The sequence below is a fragment of the Alnus glutinosa genome, chromosome 3 (genome assembly GCF_958979055.1).
Source record: "Alnus glutinosa chromosome 3, dhAlnGlut1.1, whole genome shotgun sequence".
Classification (NCBI taxonomy): domain Eukaryota; kingdom Viridiplantae; phylum Streptophyta; class Magnoliopsida; order Fagales; family Betulaceae; genus Alnus; species Alnus glutinosa.
The window spans coordinates 28,636,205-28,660,693 of record NC_084888.1 but is presented as its reverse complement, the minus strand read 5'-3'; the positions used below and the strand labels follow the sequence as shown (position 1 = coordinate 28,660,693).

Genomic DNA, 24,489 nt, shown 5'->3' with positions numbered 1-24,489 from the left:
GTTTCCAATAATAGCTACCTTTGGTTTAATATTTAGTTTTAAGTTGATGTAGTAAATACCACAGTTATGAAAACAGTTTGAAATGTAATACTTAGCTGTGAATCAATGTGTACCTTCCAAACTCATGCACGTACAAACCCATATAAAACATATCATATATCAACTACACACCTATATACATGTGTCTTGCCCTCTAGAATTGCATAATACAAGCATATAAGCATATCTAAGTATGTAACCATAGTATGTCATAACTCAAGTACACTCATATACATGCATCTCGCTCTCTGGAGTCGCGTAACACAAGCATATAAGCATATTTAAGCATGAAACGTACAAAAACATCATACGCAATCCAGTTGTAATTGTATACATATGCTTTGTTTCATTCAGACACATATACATGCCGATAAATCTAGCATAAAATCCCTAATAAATGCACATCATACAACCTCATTATAAAAAGTGCATGTCATGCATGCTTTCATGTGTTCATGTTCGACCATTCATTCTTTTACTTTCTTTCTTTCTCAATACTCTAGAAAATGGTTCCTAACGGCTTTTAGGACATCCTTGTACTTGATGTACATATAGTTATGAGGGAATGGTCCCTGAGCTATGAGAGATGGCTCATCACATCTTAAGGCATAGTCCTTCGATCATCACCTTATTTGTTTAATAGCATCGATGGATAGCCCCGGTGAATAGTCATTTAGCGTAATGCTTAGGAATGATCCCAATTTATAAATCTTTTATGCACATTTCTTCATTTTTGTTCATGATCATCATGCTTCATGCCATAAAAATATCATACTTTTGCTTTCATATTCATGCATCATTCAACATCATATTATCACTCAAAATTCATGAAAACATTTCTTTAACATACTTAAAAACATCGAAAGTAATCATCATACGTTTATAAATACAACATACAATTAGCTCGATTTCAATTCATATATAATGCTTTAGAAAACACTTTAAAGCATTAAAATACATTATATTTGTTCAGTGAGTAATATACTCAAAAGTATCCGCTTGACCTCTAAGAATAACTCCTAATGCAAGCCTGGCTCTGTAATATCATATTGCATGTCACAATTATATACAATTCATAACTTACTTTAACTCTAGACATCTCATAATACTTGAATTTCACAAGTATTAACTACCCATGGCAATACATAGAAATCTAGGGTTTTACTTACATTACCCATTAACTATTTTAAATCACCCATAGAGAAACTCTAGGGTTAGCCACCCAAAACCCCCGATTCACAACACTTTACAAAAGTTATGGTTTGGCTCTTACCTTACTCAAACAAAGGAGATGAAATTTCGGCAACTCCAACATGAAGCTTTAACATTGCTTATAATTTCTTAACGAGCAAAATCCCTAAAGAAATGTATGAATTTAAGCACTATCCAAGAAATGTAACTCAATTTACTAAAACTATGGTTTATGGATTTACCTCAAACTAATTGGTGAAATTGAAGTTTTAACATCAAGAATTACGTTTTTGGTGTCAAATTTGACTTTAGGAACTTCTTTGATTCGGTACCTAAGCCTTAGGACTCAAACCCTAGAGAGAAAAGGGAGAAAGTGGTGTGAAAGAGGTGAGAGAATGTGATAAAATGGGTTAAATGCCCAGTGTTCGAACTTAAATAGAACTCATTTAGGACTCTGCTTGCTAGAATTGCTAGAGTTCAAACTTACATAGAAATCAAATGGAACGCTCAATGGAATGGGAGTTCGAACTTTGATGGAACTCAAATGGAATGCTGCTCATTAGAATGTTGGAGTTCCAACCTAAATGGAACTCAAATGGAACGCTACTCTTGGGAAACAATTTTTTAGCATTTCAAAGTCCTGTTCATACTGGAACTTCTAAGTTCGAACTCCAAACTTGAAAAAAGACGTTTGCCAAGATTTTGTAAGTTCCACTTGTCTTATTTACTTAATTTAATTATGATAAATATTTTTTTAATTAGCTTTTTGGGTGTTATACTTAAGCTGATCGGAAGAGATGAACTTAATTATTTAATTTATATTTTAACACTCCCCCTCACGTGTGGGTTCAAACTCTCACTTAATAAGTTAGGTTCAACACATGAAATATTTAATTGAAATAATGGTGAATTATGGAGTGGGGGTTTGAATTCATGACCTTTGGCTCTTATACCATATTAAATCACCACATATTCTAATAACTTAAGTTTTTGAGACAAGTGGTACTTTAATAATTTGCGTCGTTGAAGTTAAATTCCATTCCATCCGACGAAATCAAGAGTATGTCGGCCCGCTTATTTAATGGTAAAAAGCTTGACACATACCCCACTTCAAGCAATTCTCTCACCATATATAGGATCTAACCCTTCAATGAACATATCTCTCACCGGCCATCATATTTTAATCATTGCTGCTATCGTCATGCCGATCATACATACTTCATAATGCACCTAAATACTCCTTTTTTTTTTTTCTTTTTTTTTCTTTTTTTTTACTTGCTCAGGAAAAAAAGAGAAAAGAAAAGAAATTCTCTTAATGTTACTAATATGCAGATTGATGGCATTCGTAAGTATAATACACTTGCAGTGCGAGGGAGAATTAGGAGAAGTCATGGTTTCTATGATGGATAAGCCATTATGCAGGATGAGGACAGAAGCGTATTAAGAGAAGTCATTATTGTTTCTATGATGGATAAACCTTTATGCAGGATAAGGACAGAAGCGTTTCTTTGAAGATTTTCAAAATCCTCCAAACCCTGTTTCCTACTTTACAAAACCACACCTTTTCTAAGACAAGTCCATTCTACACGCCTACATAATTCTGTAATATATCCAGAAAAGCAGATAATCGTACCTCTTGGATTTTTAGTATGTCATAGGTTATACTGATCTATTACTGTGACCAAAAAAGGCTAAACCCCAGATGACAAGAAATATATAGAGACAAGAGTTGGAAGACAAAAGAAAAATTAGAAGAAAAAAACAACCTTGAATGGGGTATATGCAAGGAAAAGTTGTACGTGGGTGTTCCTCGTCAGTGTCAACCAAAAAGCTTTTTTACAACTCAGAAACCCTCTCTCTCTCTCTCTCTCTCTCTCTCTCACACACACACACACACGCAGGAAGAGGAAGCCTTATAATCTAAGTGTTTCCTATATTAAGACCTTGTAACTGCAAAAAAGTGATGCATCCTTCCATATATTTGCATAGTAAAGAACACATTTATTACTTCATCAATAAATATTTGATCTTTGCTTGCTAGCTAGCAAACCCAACCCAAAATTTCATCACCCACAAGGAGGAAATTCCCACAACATTAATTTTCTCAATATGGGCCTTCCAAGACTAGAGCCACCTCTCTCTGAAACTTCATCCATCATCTCTGTTTCAGATGCTCAACCATGCCTAAAAGCCTCCCCAAAAGATGGAAAACAACAGGAAAAAGAAGATCTTGTATTGGATCTAAGCCTCTCCAGCAAGGATTCCAATCGTGGGTCGAAGCCAGAACTCAATCTCATAGACTCTTTCGTTGTAAACTCACCTGATGATCATCAAGGTAATGAAACCGAGCCACGGGTTTTCTCGTGCAACTATTGCCAGAGGAAATTTTATAGCTCGCAGGCTCTCGGAGGACACCAAAATGCGCACAAACGGGAGCGGACGCTCGCAAAAAGAGGTCAGAAAATCACCGCCGGTTTCGGAAACCGATACCCTATCATGGCTTCTCTACCTTTGCATGGCTCTTTCAACAGGTCTCTTGGAATTCAGGTCCACTCCATGATTCAGAAGCCCGCTTACCAATCATCGACCGTTGGTTCGTCTTATCTCTACGGGCAAAACGGGTGGTCAAGACAGCCGTTTGATCAACAGCCAGCTATTGGACGGCTTGCATCGGAGAATTACGCCGGAGTGGCAATATCGTCGCCCACGAGTACTAGTGTTGGAGCTGCAAGATTCGATAGCGTTCGTAAGTTTTCTCCGTCGACTGAGGGAATTGGAGGGTTTTGGTGGGATAGCGTTGGTCGTTTGAAGACTAAACCAGACGAGTTGCAGAAGCTCGACTTGTCCCTTAAGCTCTAAGTAGTTTTCTTTTTTCCCCTTCTTTCTTCTGGTTTTTTTCTTTTTCTTTTTCTTTTTCTTTTTCTTTTCTCAATTGATCGATTTAGAAGTGACTTTTCATTTAATGTTTGGTTGCAACTTTTGTAAATGCTTTTCGGCTACGGAAGAAGACATTTGGTAAATTACTTGCTAAAGTCTATGGGTTTGATTGGGATCTTGAACTTTCAACTTTCAACTTCATTTTGTCTTTCCGTAAATTTAGTTGAGCAAAAGCAACAAAAATTATGAATGCTTTTAGCCGTTAAAAATTTGAGTTCACAATGATACAATAAAAGCTCTATGCCCTAAAACTAAATTCTAACCTTGAATACTCTTGGTCGATCGACCTAGCTTGTGATCAATAAATTAATTTGTTATTGGTTTGTTTTTTGTTTTTGTTTGTTTTCTTCTCCAAATAAAAGCATAATTAGCAAATAACACAAACATAATTGATTTTTACCTTTACGTCACATTAAATTACATTTTCTTTTTTTTTTTTTTTTTTTAAAAAAAAAAAAAAAAAAAAACACGTCCAAAAGAACAACATTGAAAAACATAACAGCAATTAGTTCCCTAAAACTATTACCCATTTGGCATTTAGACGATCGAACTTTAAAAAGTAACATGCATTAATGCCTCCCTCCAATTACAATTACTAGTTACACCCTCCGATAGCATTTGGTATTAAAGTTTAGTATATATTATTAGTAATGTCATACCATTACTAGCTAGTTTACACCCTCCGTCAACATCTAGTATTAAAATGAACGAAAAAATGCCACATGTAATGAAATTGCCACTAAAAACTAGTAAAAAATAAAAACCGAGAAAAAAAATGAAGAAGGTGGCCAAACGATCTTTCAACCATGAAGGAAGAATGATTTGGCTACCCTAAGAAAATGGAACATGGAGTAGTACTACTGACCGAATCGATCATCCTTGAAAATGGTCAAGCACTCTTGAAAATTAATGTTCAAGGATCGATGGCTGAACTACCCAATTTATTATTTATTTATTTTTTTTACAAAAAGATAAAAATAAATTTTATGGGCAATTTAAGTAGTTCAAATACAAATTAAAACTCAAGTATGCGTTATGGGTGATGTCTTTTTTTTTTTTTCGTCTATTATAATGTTAGATGCTAATGCATGGTGTAACTTGTAAAGATGATAATAATTGAATCGAGGGGATTAAATATCAATTTTTTTAAAATTTAGTAATGTAAGTGCCAAATTAAGAATGGCAGATTGATAAGGCTAAATGTATTTTCCATAAAATTGTAACTAAAATAATCACATGGAATTCAAATTTAAACTAGAGAAATACTATATATATGTGTGTGTGGGTGCAACTAGATGTTGTTCTGGGTCTCTTTGATCGAAGAAGGTTAATCCATGTTACTAAAGGGAGACATAAATAATCCCAGAGAATTAAGTGGCACATATTCAGATGTTTATGATTGTCATTTGTTATTGTTATTTAACATGGCCCACCCAATTCATACTATTTGAACGGTTGTGATTAATTCGTCGAAATGACAACATCTTTGATCCACTTGCAGTTGGATTAATAGACCATCATCTCTCTCTATTAGGATGAAAGAGGTAGGTGTGTAGGAACTAGGAAGCCATGTGAAGTTGAGGCACATGCATAATGGTATGACATCTTTCCTTCTTTTCATATAATATATTAATATATTATATTATATTCTTTGGTATGAAATTATGGGTAAATCTTCATTGTCTTTAGTTTCTTACCTAGAAGATCTGCAAGATGGAGCCCATTTAATGGTGGGTCCATATCCACTTGATGTGTACAAAGTAATATTATATTAATCATAATGCAACAAGATCTCCAAGAATTAAGATGTAAAGTAACTGAAATCCTGTTATAATGACAGTTAATTATCATAGTAATCTCACACTAAAACTAACACTAACACTAGCAAGAGAGGGGCTTTGAAAGGATGACAGGAGTGTGACACAAGTCTAAAGTCTTGTCAATGAAACATCAAGTTCTGGGGCTCTGCCACTTAATTAACCTGGAATCAGATGGGGTGTCCATTTTGTTTGTGTTGGACTGCCTTAGTCCTCACCATATTTCCATTATAATATCGTGCGCCTTCCATTTTGCCTTTGAATTAAGGAACACCTTAAAATACCAGTCGGAAAGTGAAACGTGGAGCTATCATTTGCTGAGATTAGGTGTGGAAAATTATAGCAAGTTGTGGTCTTCTTAGTTACGATGAAGACATCTGTTTTGTCCTCAACCCCAACTTGTTTTAAATTCACCATTTGAATTTTAAAGCCCTACGTTTAAATCAATAATAGGACCAAATATTTTTTTTTTATTATTATTGAATTGACTTTATTCTATAGTGATAATATCTATTTATAGGCCATGTGAGTCTACAGTACAATGAATGATGTAAAGTAAATAAGAAAAATAAATTAAGGGATAAATGCATTTTTTATCCGCTAAGAATAAGCATGAATATTGAATCACATTAGGCCGAGGATGTGACTTTGTGAAGACGTCCGTGAGCTAATCATGGAACTTAATAGAATGAAGTTGTAATGAGCCCTGAAGAAAATGATGACGGACAAAATAACAATCAATCTCAATATGTTTAGTCCGTTCATGAAAAACGTCATTATGGACAATCTGAATAACACTCATGTTGTCACAGTATAAAGGAGAGTAGATGATAGAGAGACTCATATCATGTAATAGCTATTGCAACAAAAGAAGCTCCAAGGTGGTGTCAGCTAGAGTACGGTATTCTGCCTCAGTGTTAGAACGAGGAATTCCCTTTCCGTTCGTCTTTGATCAATTTTCTTTGGTTTTCTTTCTTCATCAGATTTACACGAGTATTCAATTGGGAAATGAATTGGCGCCTCCCTTTTAAAACGTCGAGATAGTTCTCCGCTACCAAACACCAAAAACAATTGCACCAAAAAATTATTCGAGAAGACAAACTTTGGACATCTCAATATCTCAACTTCTGAATATGAATCTAGATGCCAGAACATATAGATTATGTAAAAACAAGGGTTTATTGAGAAGGTTAGTTTAATAAAAGCATTGACAGAAAAGGCGGTGTTCAAATATGAGAAAGTTTCGTTTGAACATTACCTAGGGTTTCAAGGTTTATCTCATGTAGCGTTTGAACATTCTTCGAACATTGTTGTGAATGTAGAATGCTGCTTGCAACCTATCCACATGGCGATCAAATCGTCTTCGATCATTGCTGCTGGCACAAGCTTCTGTCTAACTTATTGAGCACTAAGTTCGAAAGTTCTTCAAATTTCACTGTGAACAAAAGGTTCTGTGAAGCACTTGAGGTATTGATGTTCTAACTTTCTTCTAACGCAATTACGAACGGTGTCCACTGGTTCTTTATTCCTCGTTTCCAAGTTCAAACTTTCTTCGAACGTCTGTACGAAACATACTACTGTGAATTTTGAAGTCTGTAGAGCTGCTACGTTCGAACGTCCTTCAAATATTGTTGTGGATGAAGTATTTTATCTTGCACTCTAATTCAAGTTTTCGAATACCAACTTAAGATCGACCCAACTACTAACCCTAGAATTACAACCAACCCAATTTGGACATTAAATATGCAAACATGAATTCTAACACTCCCCTCGCCTCTCCTCCCGCCTCTTTTCTCCCCTCCCCCCCCCCCCCCCCCCCCCCCCCCCCCCCCCCCCCCTCTCTCTCTCTCTCTCTCTCTTTTCTATTCTTTTTTGTTTTTTGGTAGCTAGATGTATTGCCCTCCACCCATGCGCCCCTTACCTCCACCATCGATTCCTTTTTCATCTTTTGCTCCCTCTACTTGTCATGCATGCATGTACTCCATGCGCCACACTATAATTCGAGATGTCAGATCCTTAGCTCTCAAGCCTATCATGTACATGCATGTACCCCATGCGCCACACTGTAATTCGAGATGTCAGATCCTTAGCTCTCAAGCCTATTATGTACATGCATTCCCTCCTTTCCTCACTTTTTCCTCTGCTTTTCCATATCAACCTCTTTTTGCCTATGGAGAATGCAAGCTCTGATGCCCCTCACATAACAACCATTGGGAACCTCTCTCATCGGACATTGGAATGGAATTCATTTTCAATATCCTAATCCATTTGATCTCAATACAATCTTTCTTACTGTGACATCCAAACTGATATCTAGCTTCTACTATAGCTCATCTCTTGAGAGATGAGTTGCTTCAAAAATTGCTGATTTGATAACCTCTTTGTTTTTTTTTTTTAGGGCCAAGAAGATATTGGATGAGGCTAAAAATTTTAATCATTTCTAGTTTTTGTTTTTGGGTGCACTATATTAGCTTTAGTGAGGTGTTTGTTGGGATCCTCCATGACCATGTCTTCCTTATGTTTTTTTTTTTTTTTTTTTTTTTTTTAGTATTTATGAAATTTTATCTTGCCATTAAAAAAAAGTTGTCCGTCCTTTCTAATTCTAAACAAACCTCAATATTCCTAAACTAGCCCTTAGCTTAAAAGCCCAGTTGGTAAATATATTTCTAAATAATTAGAATAACTATTAAGCTTCGTTTGTTTCGGCGTAAAATGTTTTTGATTGAAAACAGTTTTTAGTGTTTGACGTGTACAGAAAATCACAAATATTTTATATATCTTTTATTCATTCATATTAACATATAAAAATCAATTTTCATTTACAACATAAAAATATTAACATAAAATAATTTTTTAAAAAATAACCTCATAATTTGAGTTCTACTAGTGGTTTGGCAGAAGCCCGTCGGTGACCTGCGATGGTTTGGCAGTGGCTGACTGTGGTATGGTGATGGTTCGGCAGTGATTCGAGGGTGGCTCAATGATGGTCAGATGCATGTTTTCTGGTGGTGGCCCGGTGATCCGGTGCTGGCTTGGTGCTGGTCCAACAGTGGTCCGGAAGTTTGAGAAGGAGAAACTCAGACTTAGAAAATTATTTACGAAATTTAAAAATGGAAATCAGTTTATTTTTTTTTGAATTTAGAGAAGCTTTTTTGTTAAATCAAAAATATTTTCGATTTGACAATTATTTTCGGTCGCATCATACAACGAAAAATACCAAAACATTTTTCAAATAGTATTTTAGGAGCCAAAAGATAAACTAGGGGCAAGCCGCCAAAACCAGGATGAAAGCACCATCCTACACAACGCAACCAATCAGACCACCTAAACAAACATTATCAAACTCCTAATTATATCTCCAGAGAAATCCCAATTAAGTCCCACATGCCACAACAAAGCACCATCTAGCCACGCCAAAACGAAAACCCACCGGCACCCGCCAAAGCAAAGACAAAATATCCAAAATAAGCTGGAGCCGACCACCCTATCTGGCCCATCGAAAGTGATGCGCCCACCCTATAAAGGAAAGGGAGGGGGGGGTTGTTTGTCGTCGTCCAGGGTGTTTGATATAAAAAGGGGCCCCTCCTGGTCGACTGAAATCAAAGTAACAGATGTGGCAGAAGCAGATGCTTAGAATAGAAAGGACCCAAGCTTTGACCAGCTAGTAGCACTTTGCTCACAAGCCAGAGGGGCAAAAGCCTCAAAATCTTATCCACGGCTTGACTAATTTTACACCATTAACTCAGATGCTCAACAATGATGGTATAATATGGTGGAGATTTGCTGAAATTCAGGGTCCTAGCCTAGATTTTAAAGGGCATCTTTATCACTTTCAAAACATGGACCACCCTTGGAAAATATCATGGGAAAACATTGTTTGTTCTATCTGAATGGCGATTTAGTTTGATAAATGAAACATCACTACTTCCGTGGACTATGTTGTCTGCGTCATTTGATTTGACAACAGAAGCTATTCAGACTAAACAGCACAAAGGCAGTGATAGTGGAGGACCTCACGTCATTAAAATTCTGCTGCAAAGGAAATGGAGAAACACGTGCTGTGTCATCCAATGGAATTGGGAGATTTCCATGGCATTAGCAGCAGGAGAAATTTGTGGTACTCCAAGTCCACCACTAAATTCTAATCAAGCCAAGAAGCTATTCGTGTTGCACTTGTAACAAACTTATTTACTTTTGGGCTTATATTTTTGTAATGATTAAGATTGATGAATTGAATTGAATTGATCGAAATGGGTTACAATAGGCTGATTCGAGGTGCTAAGCCTCCGAGAAATTAATTAACTCTTTGTGGCTCTTGGATTTAGTTTCATTTGAGACCAGTATACCGATGTTGAAGGCTCGTAAAGACTCTTACCAATGACCCTTAATAAAAGTTAGCCAGTCTGGCTCGACATATTAGAACTAATTGGCTCTGCTTGTTAATGTTTGTTGGGAAGTTACTTGTTTTTAGTTTGAATAAGTGTTTGTAACCGAAGACAACCTGGGTAAGATAAGAAATCAAATGATTACCAGGGTTTCAAAGAAACAAGCCACGTGGATCTGAATTTTACCCTCCAAGGCATTTACACTGGTTAACATCTACAATTAAGAGTCGTTTGGCCCTAAATAAAATTGTCAAAGGTGTACTGATTAAAAGTGCGTTTATAAGAAGTAAAAGTTTTGAAAACGTAAAATAATTTACGTTTTCAAATCGCAGGTAAGAAGATACATTTTTAAAAACACCCGACTTCAAAGTTTAAACTGCAATTTCAAAAGCTGAATCGCAATTTTACCAAACGCTTAATTGTGTTTTTGAAAATTGCGTTTTCAAATCATATGTTTCAAAATCACGATTTTTGAAATCGCACTTTTTAAAATAACAAATCTAAACAGGTCCTAAATCTTTCTTACATATTACAAGCTGATAAAACGCTCAACAAAAGAGGAGAAGATCCTTGTCACCAGCGCTGATCCCAAAATCATGCCAATTAACTGCTGGATTTTCAAGAATATAAGCCTAGAAGATCCGGTGTATGCTGTCTAAAACAAAAAACCTCTCTGCTTTTATATGTACGTAAACTGAAGAAGCTTTTTATATTCATGTCCTACTATCTTAAGAACCCTTTCCATTTTGGGTTTTGCCCTTCTGATCCTGCAGGGAAGCATCTGGAACTTTTGGTTTATTAGGATGATCTCTCTCTGCCATATTACTGGGTTCTGATCTACTTTTGGTTGTCACAACATCCTTTTTCTCACTACCATCTTCTAGGCTTTTGGCCAGACTGCTGACAGATTGTTTTGTTTCAACCACAATTCCTTTCAAAGCTTCCTCAAGTTTATCCAGTCTCACTTTCACCTCTAAAAGCTCTGGATCAGATCCTGCTTCTTTTTCTTCCGTAGCATTTAATTCCATTTCTTTTGCTTTCTTTTCTTCTTCTTGTTTCTTTTTCTGCTCCAGTTCCTAATATTTTGGAGGAAACCAATCATACAAGGGGAACCAACTAAAAGCCAAGCAAAACAGGAAGGGGAAAAAAATCTAAAAACACTGCTGTCAAACATACAGCCAAAATCCCATGAGAATGAAACTGCTTAATCTTGCTTCACATAGCCTTTTACTGTACCAATTGATACCTTAGAATGGTACTTTTATGAAATGAAGAGGATTAAAAAACAAATAAACCTTCTTCCCACCAATTCCAGTGGAGCAACAATATATCAGTCTCCCCGGGATTTACAAAATTAAGGGCATTTGAGTGAATTTAACCAAGTGAAACAAGTGATAACAATTCCAAAAATCTTGACATAAACTAGCATGCATGCAATATTACGACATAGGTATAGTTTTATATTATTCCTTGCATGTTTGAGGGAAGAAAAGGGTGGGTGATTTAAAGATAACATGTATTGATACTTTTGATTGACTAAATATGGTGGAAGGTCTATAAACAAAAGGCACACAGATCAGCTATATTAGCAGTTTAATTATGGGCTGTGTTAGTTACCACAGCAATTTCACAAATGCTGACAGTACAAACATTGTATTCTACACAAGAAGTGTTTCTGGACAGAGTCAACATATCAAATGAACACAAGGATTAAAATGTTGTACGAGTAAAATGTTTCCAAATGTTTAATCCAATACTAGTTGTATGGGATCAAATCAAGTCCATTCCCCTATACTGATTCTTATGGTGTAAGGTGCCAGTTAGTTCAGCTGATAAAGTCTCTTGGTGTTCAGAGACCGAGTTGGGGGTCATAGGCTAGGAGAAGACTTTGCAATGGAGAGCTACAAATTTTGAAATTGTATTAAGGTCAAAACCATCATGAAAGTGCCTGTATATTTACATGAAAGGCCTACGTGGGTGAGTTTTAGGTAATTTTTGTCATTAAAATACAAAACAATATATGTTGTTAAAATATAAATTGGGAAAATACTTTCCATCCATGACTAACATAACTTCAGAAATTATTTGAAAACCAAAACTAAAAGCATGGAATTTATAAGATAAGGAAATAAAATGTTTACGAACTTACGAATTTTTCTGATAAATTCAGAACTTCTAAGCAAGCCGTTAAAGGCAACAATTAGAAACTTTTTTCAATAACCATTAATGATTTAAGTATGCACAACTATAGGTGTGACAAGTGAGATAGGCATGTACGCGCCAAATAGCTAAAGTGAGAGTGGGAGGATTGCAAATCCCTCCTTATTGTAAAACTTTCCAAGAAAGTTCTTGTAAATACCCATTGTTTGTGTTAAACTATGATTTATGATTGTAGAAAAGAGTAAGTTATATTTTTTTATCCTACTATATGCATAAACTATCAATGTATTGAAATTGCTCTTTAGACTTTGATATCAGAAACTTAGAGGAAGTTCCATGTGTATGGCAGGTAGAATAATAGTTACATGAATTAAGGGATGAGGATCAAAAGGGTCATTACCCAGTGCACGTCCCACCTATGTGGTGTCTTAGGAGGAGTGACTTGGACACAATCCCGTAATCAAGGGTTGAAGATCAACATGGTAGAAAAATCCAGGTTCTGCACACTGAGATTTTTAAAAATTCTGAGAGTTTATCAATAGCATTCAAGTGTCCACTTGTAAAGAGCTTCAGAAGATCTCAATGAGGAATAAACAGGGCAGAGATGAGTTTTTCTTCACATAAGCTTTGTAAAAAACAAACGAGTTACATGTAGAATGCCTCCCCCATTTCAAGTTCTCATGATCAGATAGATCAAGAATTTCCAATCTTCTTACACAATCCACCTGGTTTGGAGTTTATCCATAATTAAGGCAGTCATATTCTTGGAAAAATCTGGATATGCTGGAATCCAGAGAACTGGAATATAACTACTATTCTAATTCAAGAGCAAGCAAAACTTGTGAATGGATCAAGGGCGGTTGAAGTGGGTGCATACGTTTGTTTATGGGGGCCACAAAGGGGTTAGAAAGGAAATCTCTTTGGCAGTATCTGCTGTTAATAAAGAACCAGATAGATGGTGTTCCTTAGTTACTTTCAGGTGATTTCAATGTGGTGCAAAATGTACAAGAAAAATTGGATAAGGGTAGTTTAATGGTTTTGGGAACTATTTTTGTGGATTGTGTAAGAGGAGTGGAGATTTTTAATCTATCCTTTACTGGCTGTTATTTCAAGTGGAACAATAAGCGGGCTGGTGTGGACTTTGTTGCCAGTAAGTTGGATCGGGTGATGGGAAATGTAGATTGGATGGATGCTTATGGACAGACTTCAGTTGAGTTTTTGGAAGGTAATATTTCAGATCACTCTACTGGTATCATTATGGTAGTGAAGGTCCAGAGCCTTATAAATTTTTCAATTTTTGGGCTGATCATGAGAGATAAAGCTAGGGTTGGAGAATTTCTGTGGGAGGGACTTGTATGTTGCAGCTATATACCAAGATCAAATCTGTTAAGAAAGTTTCGAAGGGAGTTAACAAAGAGGAGTTTGGTAGCTTACAACAGAAGGTCATTCAGGCTCGGATTAGGCTTGAGCAAGCTTCAAAAGAATGTGATCCTTTACAATGGTGATGCAGGGAGAGTGAAAATAGAAAAGGAATGTCTGCATGAATATGTGTTGATTAGCGAAGCGGAAGAAAATGTGTTGAAACAAAAGTTGAGGTATCAATGGTTAAATCTTGTTGGCCAAAATAATTCTTCTTTCATAGGATTGTGAAAGTTAGAAACTCAAAGAATTTGATAAAGCACTTATGGGATGAGGATGGATGGGGTTAAAGTATAGGAGAGGGATCAGATTAAAAAAGTTTGCAGAGGATTTTTACAGAAAGCTATTGGGATCCTCTTCTAATCAGTTCGATGGGCAAAAAGCAGGGAGGCTTCAGCAACTTCTAAACAGGAACATTCCCGACAGTGTTAGAGCAGAAATGGTGAAGGAGGTTTCAGCAGAGGAGATCAGGAAAATGATTTTCTCAATGAAGAGCAGCAAAGCGCCAGGGCCAAATGGATTCTCAGCTGGGCTTTTTCAAAAAGCTTGGCCCATCATTAGGGAGGATGTGATTGAAGCAATAAAATCATTTTTTGTTTCAGCTAATCTGCTTAAAGAAGTGAATGCCACGGTTATTACTTTGGTCCCAAAGAAGCAAAATCCTTCTTCAATGGGGGATTTTCAACCTATATCTTGCTGTAATGTAGTTTACAAGTGCATTATGAAGATACTTGCGAATAGATTGCTTCCGGGGCTAGATTCTATTGTTAGCAACAATCAAATGGCATTCATATCCCATCACAATATCCCTGAAAATATGTACTATTAGTTCAAGAATTAGTGAGGGACTATCACAGGGATAACAGCTGACCTCAGTGCACAAGCAAAGTGGATCTAATGAAGGCTTATGGCCCTGTCAATTGGGGATTTCATCTTCCATTGTTGTTATGCTCTGGAATTCCTACTCATTTTGTTGTGTGGATTAAAGAGTGTATAACTAATCCTCAGTTCTCATTTGCAGTAAATGGGACACTTGTGGGTTATTTTGAGGGGAAAAGGGGATTGAGACAAGGGATCCTTTGTCCCCTTATCTCTTAGTTATTGCAATGGAGGTGCTGTCCAAGTTATTGGAGGAGGCAACTGTACAAAAGAAGAGCTATGTTTATTGTTCTTGGGTAGCAAGTATGGTAAAGCAACAAATCATTTGATTGTTTGAAGTTTTAAGGAGGGAAAGCTTCCGGTTTGATACTTGGGTGTCCCCTTAACCACCAAGAAGCTGGCTGCTGCAGACTGCTTTTCTGTTTGAGGAGATCACGAGTAGAATAGATTCTTGGAAAAGGCTTTCATTTGCAGGAAGGTTACAACTCCTGACCTCAGTTTTATATGGCACTCAATTGTATTAGTCTGGGATTTTTATGTTGCCAAAGAAGATCATTCTAAGCATTGAACAAAAATTTAATAGGTTTTTGACTGGTTCTGGCTTGGTGCATGCTAAAGGGAAAGTGGCATGGGATTTTGGGTGTTCAAAAAAAAGAGGGACGCTTGGGGTTGATGATTGGAATAAAGCATCCATCATGCGGCATACTTGGAACTTGTTTGTAAAATCAGGTTCATTATGGGTTGCATGGATCAAAATGTATCTATTGCGAGGTAAGAGTTTTTGCCAGGTGAAGATGCCGTCAGCTTGCTCCTGGAGTTGGCGGAAGATATTGAAGATCCGTGAGGACGCTAGAGACTTTATTCACTATAAAGTTGGAATTGGGAAGCATATCAATGTGTGACTTGATCATTCGCATCCGGATGGGGTGTTGTACTCACGGTATGTCCATCAAATTGTGTATGATGCGGGGAGTAAAATAGAAGCATAGCTGTCAAGTATGATGAGAGGGAAGGGTGTTGGGGACCAGCTCGATCGGAAGATATGCAAAATGTGCAAAGTAGATTATGTGAGGAGGTGAAGATTGGTAATGAGGTTAAGCCTTCTTGGGTTGCTTCTAAAAAAGGTATATATACTTGCACAAAAACTTGGGATGCAATAAGAAGTAGGTTACCTATAGTAACCTCGTGGAATCTAGTGTGGCATTATATGGCTATCCCTAAACATTCTTTTATGTTTTGGCTGGCTATGAAAGATTGCCTAACAACAGGGGAGGAGGCTTCAAAAATGGGGTTACAAAGGGGATGTGTTGTGTTTATTCCATAGGAGCTATATTGAAGGTTGAGACCACCTCTTCTTCCAATGTGGTTTCTGCAAAAGAATTTGGAAAGCAGTAATCAAAAAATGTATGGTAGATGATCCGAATATTTGCTGGCAAGGTATTACTAGTTGGGGAAAAAAATCCTTACAAGGAAAGAAGTTAAAGTCTATGCTGTGTAAGCTAAGTTGGAATACTGCTGTGTAAGACTTGCAACACGGCAACCAACCCAAGACTGAGAAGAGGCTTCTGTAGAACATCTCATGGGAGATTAGAGCAAGAGTTTTGGCTAAAGTCAATATAAGAAGACCCAAGAAAACTTAAATCTCTGCTTGAGTTGGAGTTTACCAGTTCATATACTTGGTGGATAATGTAAATGCTTAGTTACAGATTCTGTTCTATAGAAAGTTTAGTTTCTGGTTGTAAAATTGTTGCTTGTTTAGGTGTTGGTTGCAAGTGAATTGGGTCAACTCTGTTTTTTACAGAGTTTTGAATGTTTGTAACTACTCTGGTAGTTTGGTCCAGTGTTATTACTGGAGAGTGTTGTACTGAGTTTGTTCGTTTATAAAAAATCTCATTCATCAAAAAAAAAAAAAAAAAAGTTCTCATGATCAGAAAGATCAGTAGTAATTTGCATGATTTCCTTGTAAGGTAGAGTTGTTTTGGTTAAACTGTTCTACATGCTAGTTCCTAAGTGCCAGGTGATACTAATGTTTAGTCTAGAGACATCAACTTGCAGATACAAGATTAATAGGATACACAAATAAGAACTTCAAAGCAAAAAAAATCTAAATCATTAGCAGCAGAAGAGAAAATATATTATATGCAGGTTTTTTAACAATAGAGTTGCTAGGTTAATCAGTATTCACCATGAGTATCCTTAACTTTTTAAAAGTGAATTCCATGCACAAAAGAAAGTATTGGGAAATGAAGTGAAGAAAGAAAGATAGAAAGATCAATCAACAGTCCTCAAATGAAGAGGGACAAAATGACAAAAAAAAAAAAAAATCCGACAAAAGACAATATCAGAGTTATAAAGAAAAGAAAATTTACTTACCCCTTCCATTCTTCTAATTTCATAGCGAGCATATTGAGCCACCAAATACACAGCTGTCACGGGAAATAAGTTTTTTTAGATAGTACACCAAACTTAGAGACATGTCAAAATAAGGTACATCTAAGATGTGTAGATTGATATACCCAAGGAAGGCATGCAGGCAAAGAAGAGTTGTACCAGATGGAAATCAAACCTGACCATGGAAGAGAGACATTAGAATATGTACTGATAATAGAAATAGGGATGCAAAGAGGGTAACCAGATATAGACAATGTGAAAAACACATAAATCCGTAGGAAAAATGGTTTACAATATATATACATGGATGCACACACACACACACAAATTTCTGTTACACTTAAAGTGGGCACTCAAAAACATGAACATGGATGTGACATGTCACCAAACGTATTGTTGAACACATTGAAAAGTTTGGCAGAAAAAGAGAGGAGCAGATTCTCAGTTCATGTCAGTTTCCTGAATAAACATTCTCAATTTCATTGATATCTCAAAATGAGTGGAGTATCCATCATAGCCTTGTTACATTTATTTAATTGTACTGTAGGATGTAGGCTAAGAAAAACAAGGTGTCAGAGAAGGCATTCTTCTTACAGTATCCTAAGATTTTCAGATGAACTATTCAATACCTAAGCACAAGATGTGCACCTGACATGCACGCCAGGGCATGCATGATAGCAGACAGAAAGCAACTTGTATGAATGAGCTATGGACCATTAGATTCATTAGAATAAAACCAAATTATGTGATGTCGGCACTAGGACATAGATGAGGATATAATTTTACAAGTATGAAATCAGTTGAAAAGATCTAAATCCATGTCATTCCAAGGTTTACACAGAATATCCCTGTTTAAGAACTAGAGTATATGAAAGTAAAGATAAAAATACGATATTGGTAACATTTCAACAGCAATCCACAACCATTTTCATTTATATTGAGCTAACAACACTCTCTAACGAATTGTGTTATAAGAAGTTTCCTACAATAGTTAATCTTGTCTTTCTGAGAGCTTCTCGCTGAATGCATCAAGATGAAAGTGAAATCATAGAACCAACAACCATGATGGGTGTTCAGGTAAGGAACACACTTCTAAGCTAGTTCCTTCTCAGAAATGTAATCGTTCCTAGTTTCACCACCCTCAGATTCAATTGGTAGCCACTCTAACTTCTCTAATTTCACTATCCTTTCTTCTATTTTTCCAACTCATTATCCTCATTCCTGCTCAACTTCTCAGCTCCAAAAACTTAAGAAAAAAACACACACACACACACTCACATTCCTGCTCAGCCGTAGGCTACCTACATTCTCTTGCTTTTTTACTTAACTTTGCTGATATGCTTAAATTTATGCAGATAATAGCCACAACCCACTTCAGACATATCAAAGACCAATGAAGCCAACCTGTTTGACGAAATACCCACAAGAAGCTTAAACTCCTCAAACCAACCAAAGCAAAACCGACATTTAGTACCAAACAGATAACCAACAATTCAGAAACAGCCTAAAGTTACAAGCAAAACAATACCCGAATTTCTTTTTCTTGGGAGGATCGGTGAAAAGGATCTTAGCGGCAGTCGAGAAGTCCAGCTTGTCCAGCTGCTTATAAGCTTCGTCATAGTTACCTAGATTCGATTCAGCAACCTTATTGTCACCGACATTTCTGCTGTTATTGCTTGTGGGTTTGGTTGTGTTGTTGTTTCTGGCGGTGGTGCAATATGGTCTGGTTGGGACGGGTTTCGATCGCTTTGCGAACCGGACCCAAGTGGCTCCGGCGCGAAACATGGCTTTTTCACATTTTGCGCAAACGGCTTAACAGCGTGTAGCTTTCATAGGCGCAAATATAAATCATTTCAAGTTATACGTAAATAGCCCTTCAGGAATTTATTTTTTTATTTTTAATATTATTATTATTTTAATCGTAACTTTTTTACTCATTGATGTACCGATGTCCACAAGATCGGGCTTGGGTCGAGAAGTCGTACAAAGACCAAGCACTCGGGCCCAAGACGTGAAGTACAGGATCAGTGGATCACCCCCTTTTACCAACTCAGTGTATGTCCTCTACATTCCCTCCGATGAAAAGGATAACAGTCATAAATAATACCAATCGAGTGTGGCACAACCTGACACTCTATTTCAGCAATGGGTTGTGATTCATACACTATAAGTGTACTATAAGCAAATAACCGCTATCGCAACCGAGGTCCTTAGTTATTTCTATTTCAATAACCACAACCACAACCGGTGTTGCAATTACCGGTTGCGGTTTTTGCCAACCGCTGGTTATCCAGATATTTTAAACCGGTTATTAACCGGATAGCCGGTTTTCATATATGTTAATTTTTCAATTTTTCAGACTCCAAGTTAAGTCCATGAAAATGATAGGTAAAAGAAAAAAGAAAAAAGAAAAAGAAAAAGAAAAAAAAGGAACTTATTGGTCAAATAAATCGGAGAAGAAGACAGGTAGGAAATGCATAGCAGAGGAGAAGAAAGGTGCATGTGAAAAAATGATAACTGAATAAAAGGAAAAGTGCCCAACAATCTCTAGACATGGCTCTACCGAGCACAACTTATCTGAACAAACTAAACAGATAAGTGTGTAGGCGCCAGATGAGATCAAGTGCTTATAGAGGTCAGTCATCTTAAGAACAAAATTCAAAATTTGCCTCTAAGGCTGATAAATATTTTTTGATGGTATGCAGGTAATCTACAGTTTGACGTTGGATATAATGTATAAAAATTGCAATAGACTTTCATCTCTGACAACTAGGACTCTGTAACTTTATTTTATTTCTTAAAACAGCAGGGTAACTTAGCCGGTTATTATGTTATATATATATAAAATAAAAACCGGTTTCGGTTACCCGATTATTAACCGGTTTTTTAGAATGTAATAACCGGTTATCCGGTTGCGGTTATTTTTTATTTTTCGGTTTCTCGGTTTTTCCGATTAGTGGTTATTGGCGGTTATTAGTGTTTATCGATTATTTTCGGTTAATAACCGCACCGCTTGTACACCTCTATTGAAACCTATAAGGCCAGCATGCTCTAAGAGGACAAACCCAACAAGATCATGTGCAGAGCCTTTGTAACACCTCGGTCTTATATTGGGAAGATGAATAGTCCACATAAAATGGATAATTTATAAAAATAGTCATGAGTCCTATTAATTTGAAAGATAGACAAGGGGCAGGTATGATGATAATTTATTTTTCTTCAACGAATTTCGTTTTTCTTGTCCTTTTCTCAGTGAGAAAAATTGAAAGTCAACGCCTAAACCAACTCACCTTCATTTTTCCCAAAACGGCCGGCTTTTTCTTCTCTTAATCTTCATGGATACTATGATCGCCTTGTTCATTAATTTCACCTGTCTATCCTTGAGTGCCACACTAACCCAAGCACCTCAACCACTACGTGTCCGCCATTCATGGATCAAAGTTGTTTCCCATTCCTTCTTTGTGTGACAGTGTTTCTGGTACATTATTACATGGGAAGTTTATCTAATGCAATGGTTCCCAAAATTACCACCGGTCAATCCGCTCTTCTTGCCTTAAAGGGTGGTATTTCTTATGATCCTCATAATATTTTTGACAAGCAATTTGTCTATTAGTACTTTTGTCTGTAATTAGATCGGTATCACTTATGGTTCTAATTAAATATCACTGAGTTACAGCTTTGAACCTTTCTTATATGGGCTTTGTAGGCACCATTATATTCTTCCACATATAGGAAATCTTTCATTTCCTATTAAAATAAGTGTCATAAACAACAACTTTCATGGTTCTATGCCCAATGAGCAGGCAAGACTATACCGGTTGGAACTCTTAGACTTTGGATTCAATGATTTGAGCGGAGAAATCCCATCATCGATAGGGTTGTTATCGAAACTTCAATATTAATATTAATTTGTTTCTACATGGCAACGGTTTCAATGGTACTTTCCCATCATCTCTATCTACGTTTAATCCTTACTAAGTATTTTAGTAAGGATAAATGTACTAAATGAAGTATGATGTCAAGAGTACAAGAATAATTAAGAGAACAAATTGGAACTCAAAGATTAAGAAGTAGCAAATTAAAATGACAGCAAATTCTATGACTTTAATTCCACGTACTATAGATATTTCATGAAGAGTCAATTACAATCAAAATAAATACTAGAATTGTAATTTCAAATTTTGTTTTGTTGTTTCCTTTTTCTTTTTTTTTTTTTGTGTGTGAAATAAATTGCAATTAATAGTAATCTAGAACAAGTCATGATCGAGATGACAAACTGATTATTATCCTTTAAAGGGCTTGACCTAATTGCACAAAGAATCCCTTTAGTGGCCATGTATGTGGGTGTGACTAAGCTTGGTTTTCCAATGCTGATTAGCCTGGAAATGTAATACCCCGTTCTACACCAAATTTGGGTGAAAGTGCCAATGGAGATGTTTTGTACCCCTATTTTCTCCCACCCTTTTTTGGGTCAAGCGATTACAAGTAAATAACTAATCAAATAGCACATTATGAATTTCGGTACTGGTATAAACAGAAAAAAGGTATCCTTGAATTCATAACTGAAAATTAGAACACTGATCTCGCAATCACACACACACATACTCTTCATCAGCCACCTAACTATATATAGGCTATTTCAATCTCATATTTCCTCATCACAGGAGTAGCACATACAAAGCCAGATCTTGTAACCATTTGAGATGAATATTCCGAATCAAATGTGCTATCAGTCTGTAATGGATTGGAAGATGCATTTGGGCAAGGAGCAACATCCAACATGTGCTGGAATGGACTTAAAGGTGTTGGAATATCTACTGCTCCTTCCAACATCTTCACCACAACACTCATCATAGGCCTGGATTCAGGCCTATACTGAACACACCAGAGAGCTACTTTAACCATTCTTTCTGCCATTTCTCTATGATTCTCCTCCACTCCACAAACTTTGGTCAATTTTCCTAGTTCTCCATCTTCAAACGTTTTCCAGATCCTCCTTGGGAACCATTCCTGGCTCTCTGAAAGATGGATGTCTAGGTTCCTTCTTCTACCTATGATTTCAAATAATAGCATCCCAAAGCTGTATACATCACACTTGTGGGTTATGGGAAATGGCATCCACATTTCTGGTGCAGCGTAACCAGGAGTCCCCCTTCCTCCTGTCATAGTGATATGAGTATTTTCCCTGTTACAGAGCTTGGCCAAACCGAAATCAGCAACTTTTGGAAAGAACTTTGCATCCAAGAGAATATTTCCTGGTTTTATATCATAATGGATTATTCTCTGCTGACATTCTTCGTGCAAGTAAGCAATCCCTCTGGCTGTCCCAATTGCAATCTCATGAAGCTTTTCGAATCCTAAGATGTTGTTTTCACTGAATAAGTACCTGTCAAGCGAACCATTCCCCAGGTACTCATAAACAAGTGCTCTCATGTGCTTCTCAAAACAGAAACCATAAAGACGAACCAGATTGAAATGATGAACTCTTCCAATTGTACTAACTTCCGCCATGAATTGTTCCTCAATCCTCTTATCCGAGCTCCCATATAGAACCTTCACTGCCACTATGGTTCCGTTACTAAAGATCCCTTTATAGACCAATCCAAACCCTCCAGAACCCAACAAATTAGTGAAGTTGTCTGTTGCGATCCTGAGCTGCTGAGAGGTAAATCTGATTGGTTTCTCTCTTTCCATGTCGTTGAGAAATTTATCCATGGTCAGCGTCAGAAATCGTGAGTCGTCCGAAGTAACAGTGTTGCTACCATTTCCAGCTCTTCTCTTGCATACCGCAACCAAAATAGCAATCTTTACAACGATGACTACTGCAAATCGTTTGAACTCAATATATAAGAATCATCCGGCTGTTCAGAACTAGTTGTAATCAAAAGAATAAATCAACAATGAAAGCACAAAAGAAATTAACAAAAAAGAACATATTTAAAATCTTACCCAAGCTGACAACAACAATAGCTGCGTCGGCAGATGACATTAGTCAGGAAATGGAGAACAAACAGTACTAAAAGCATGCACCCTCGCAAACTCTATAGCACACAAAAGAGCTGAGAATTTGTAAAAAATAAATGCGTGAATAGATGATATATGTTCAACATGAAGTTTGCAACAAAAGAGATCAAGAACTTCCAAGCAGCAGATCAGCCGTGGGGTCTTATGTCTTCCTTTGCTCTATATTATGAGTAGGACTTGAAACCGCGTGGGGACCAGTTTATTTGGGATAAAACGACAGGCCGGCCATATATAGTATGAACATAGAAGTTAGAGCGCTAATTATGAGGTTTTAAAACATGGGAAGGATAGTCCAACCATGTTTCATTTTCCTATTGTCATAGTTGATAGACGTTGAAAGGCACCACTAATATTTTAAATTGTGAAAGGCCATTGTATGCAACTTCGACGTATATATAAAAAAAACAAGCATACCGACTTTGAGGTAAGAGTTACAAGAACTCAATAAATAAATGTTATAAGTACTCGAAAAATAAGAGTTAGATGATGATAAATTAGATTTATTATTAATATCGAAGTAAAAGAGATTTGTAATATTCAAACTCTTTCTCTATAAAAAAATCTTGTATATAATCAAATAAATGAAATAAATATGTAGTCAATAAAAGACTTTGACGTATGAACGTAGATTATAGGCCGAACCACTTTATTTCTATGTATCTCTCTTTCTTATTTTCAACTCTTCCCCATATCATGTGAACTTTGTGTTCTTACATGCCTTCTGTCAAGCAACGAGAATAAATTTTAATGAAACCGACTAATAAATTAAGCCGTTACAACGAAAGCATTGCAAATATAAATGCATGGCGAAAAGGCAAATTGAATCTACATGCATGGTGATTGAATACAAGGAATGAGAAGCAAGAAGCTAGCAGCTGCCTCGAAATCCTCGCCAAGAGTTGTTCAAACTTCTCCAAATTATTATAATTCATCACGTCTTCTTTCGAGAGTCGTTGTTTTTGTCTCGTATATAATATTTTGCATGATAAGAGGTGATAAACATCCAAATCCGATCCCAAGAGTTGCCCGTTCTCTGCCATTTCTTTTATGCTTCTCTCCAAGATTCCAAGCACAACTAAATTTTAAAGGATGGGTTTACCACTCGTAGTATTTACCAAAAGAGAAAACAAAAAAGTGTAATTAAGCGGTTGAATTTCTTACTAAATTTACTGACTCTGGTATTAGGCTCTGTACGGACTTCCAGTAGGGTTTTGGGGTTTCATTCCTTAAATTTTAAGTTCCCATGG

At 36.5% G+C, this 24,489-nt stretch overlaps 3 protein-coding genes across 3 annotated transcripts; 1 reads left to right on the top strand and 2 right to left on the bottom strand.

The window, feature by feature from the left end:
- The first annotated feature begins 2,923 nt into the window (after positions 1 to 2,923).
- LOC133863859 (zinc finger protein 1) lies at positions 2,924 to 4,262 on the top strand. Its single transcript, XM_062299979.1, has one exon. It carries the CDS (start codon positions 3,340 to 3,342, stop codon positions 4,087 to 4,089), a length of 750 nt encoding a protein of 249 aa, XP_062155963.1. The 5' UTR covers positions 2,924 to 3,339; the 3' UTR covers positions 4,090 to 4,262.
- A 6,477-nt stretch (positions 4,263 to 10,739) lies between these two features.
- On the bottom strand, positions 10,740 to 19,044 carry LOC133864326 (uncharacterized). The gene is made up of 4 exons (XM_062300620.1): positions 18,747 to 19,044; positions 17,344 to 17,393; positions 17,201 to 17,253; positions 10,740 to 11,445 (listed from the first exon to the last, which is right to left on the bottom strand). The coding sequence occupies exons 1-4, from the start codon at positions 19,001 to 19,003 to the stop codon at positions 11,098 to 11,100; spliced, it is 708 nt and encodes a 235-aa protein (XP_062156604.1). The 5' UTR covers positions 19,004 to 19,044; the 3' UTR covers positions 10,740 to 11,097.
- A 2,664-nt stretch (positions 19,045 to 21,708) lies between these two features.
- Positions 21,709 to 23,397, bottom strand: LOC133863845 (rust resistance kinase Lr10-like). The gene is made up of 2 exons (XM_062299963.1): positions 23,168 to 23,397; positions 21,709 to 23,040 (listed from the first exon to the last, which is right to left on the bottom strand). The coding sequence occupies exons 1-2, from the start codon at positions 23,205 to 23,207 to the stop codon at positions 21,842 to 21,844; spliced, it is 1,239 nt and encodes a 412-aa protein (XP_062155947.1). The 5' UTR covers positions 23,208 to 23,397; the 3' UTR covers positions 21,709 to 21,841.
- Positions 23,398 to 24,489: the final 1,092 nt, after the last annotated feature.

Excerpts from the sequence above, each read along its gene's own strand:
- LOC133864326 (XM_062300620.1), bottom strand. The coding sequence starts at position 19,003 with ATGTTTCGCGCCGGAGCCACTTGGGTCCGGTTCGCAAAGCGATCGAAA. Across the intron at positions 17,254-17,343 it reads TGCCTGCATGCCTTCCTTGG|CTGTGTATTTGGTGGCTCAA; the intron begins GTATATCAATCT and ends TTCCCGTGACAG. Across the intron at positions 11,446-17,200 it reads AAATTAGAAGAATGGAAGGG|GAACTGGAGCAGAAAAAGAA; the intron begins GTAAGTAAATTT and ends CCAAAATATTAG.
- LOC133863845 (XM_062299963.1), bottom strand. The coding sequence starts at position 23,207 with ATGTCATCTGCCGACGCAGCTATTGTTGTTGTCAGCTTGG. Across the intron at positions 23,041-23,167 it reads TATTGTTGTTGTCAGCTTGG|TAGTCATCGTTGTAAAGATT; the intron begins GTAAGATTTTAA and ends AACGATTTGCAG.
- LOC133863859 (XM_062299979.1), top strand. The coding sequence starts at position 3,340 with ATGGGCCTTCCAAGACTAGAGCCACCTCTCTCTGAAACTTCATCCATC.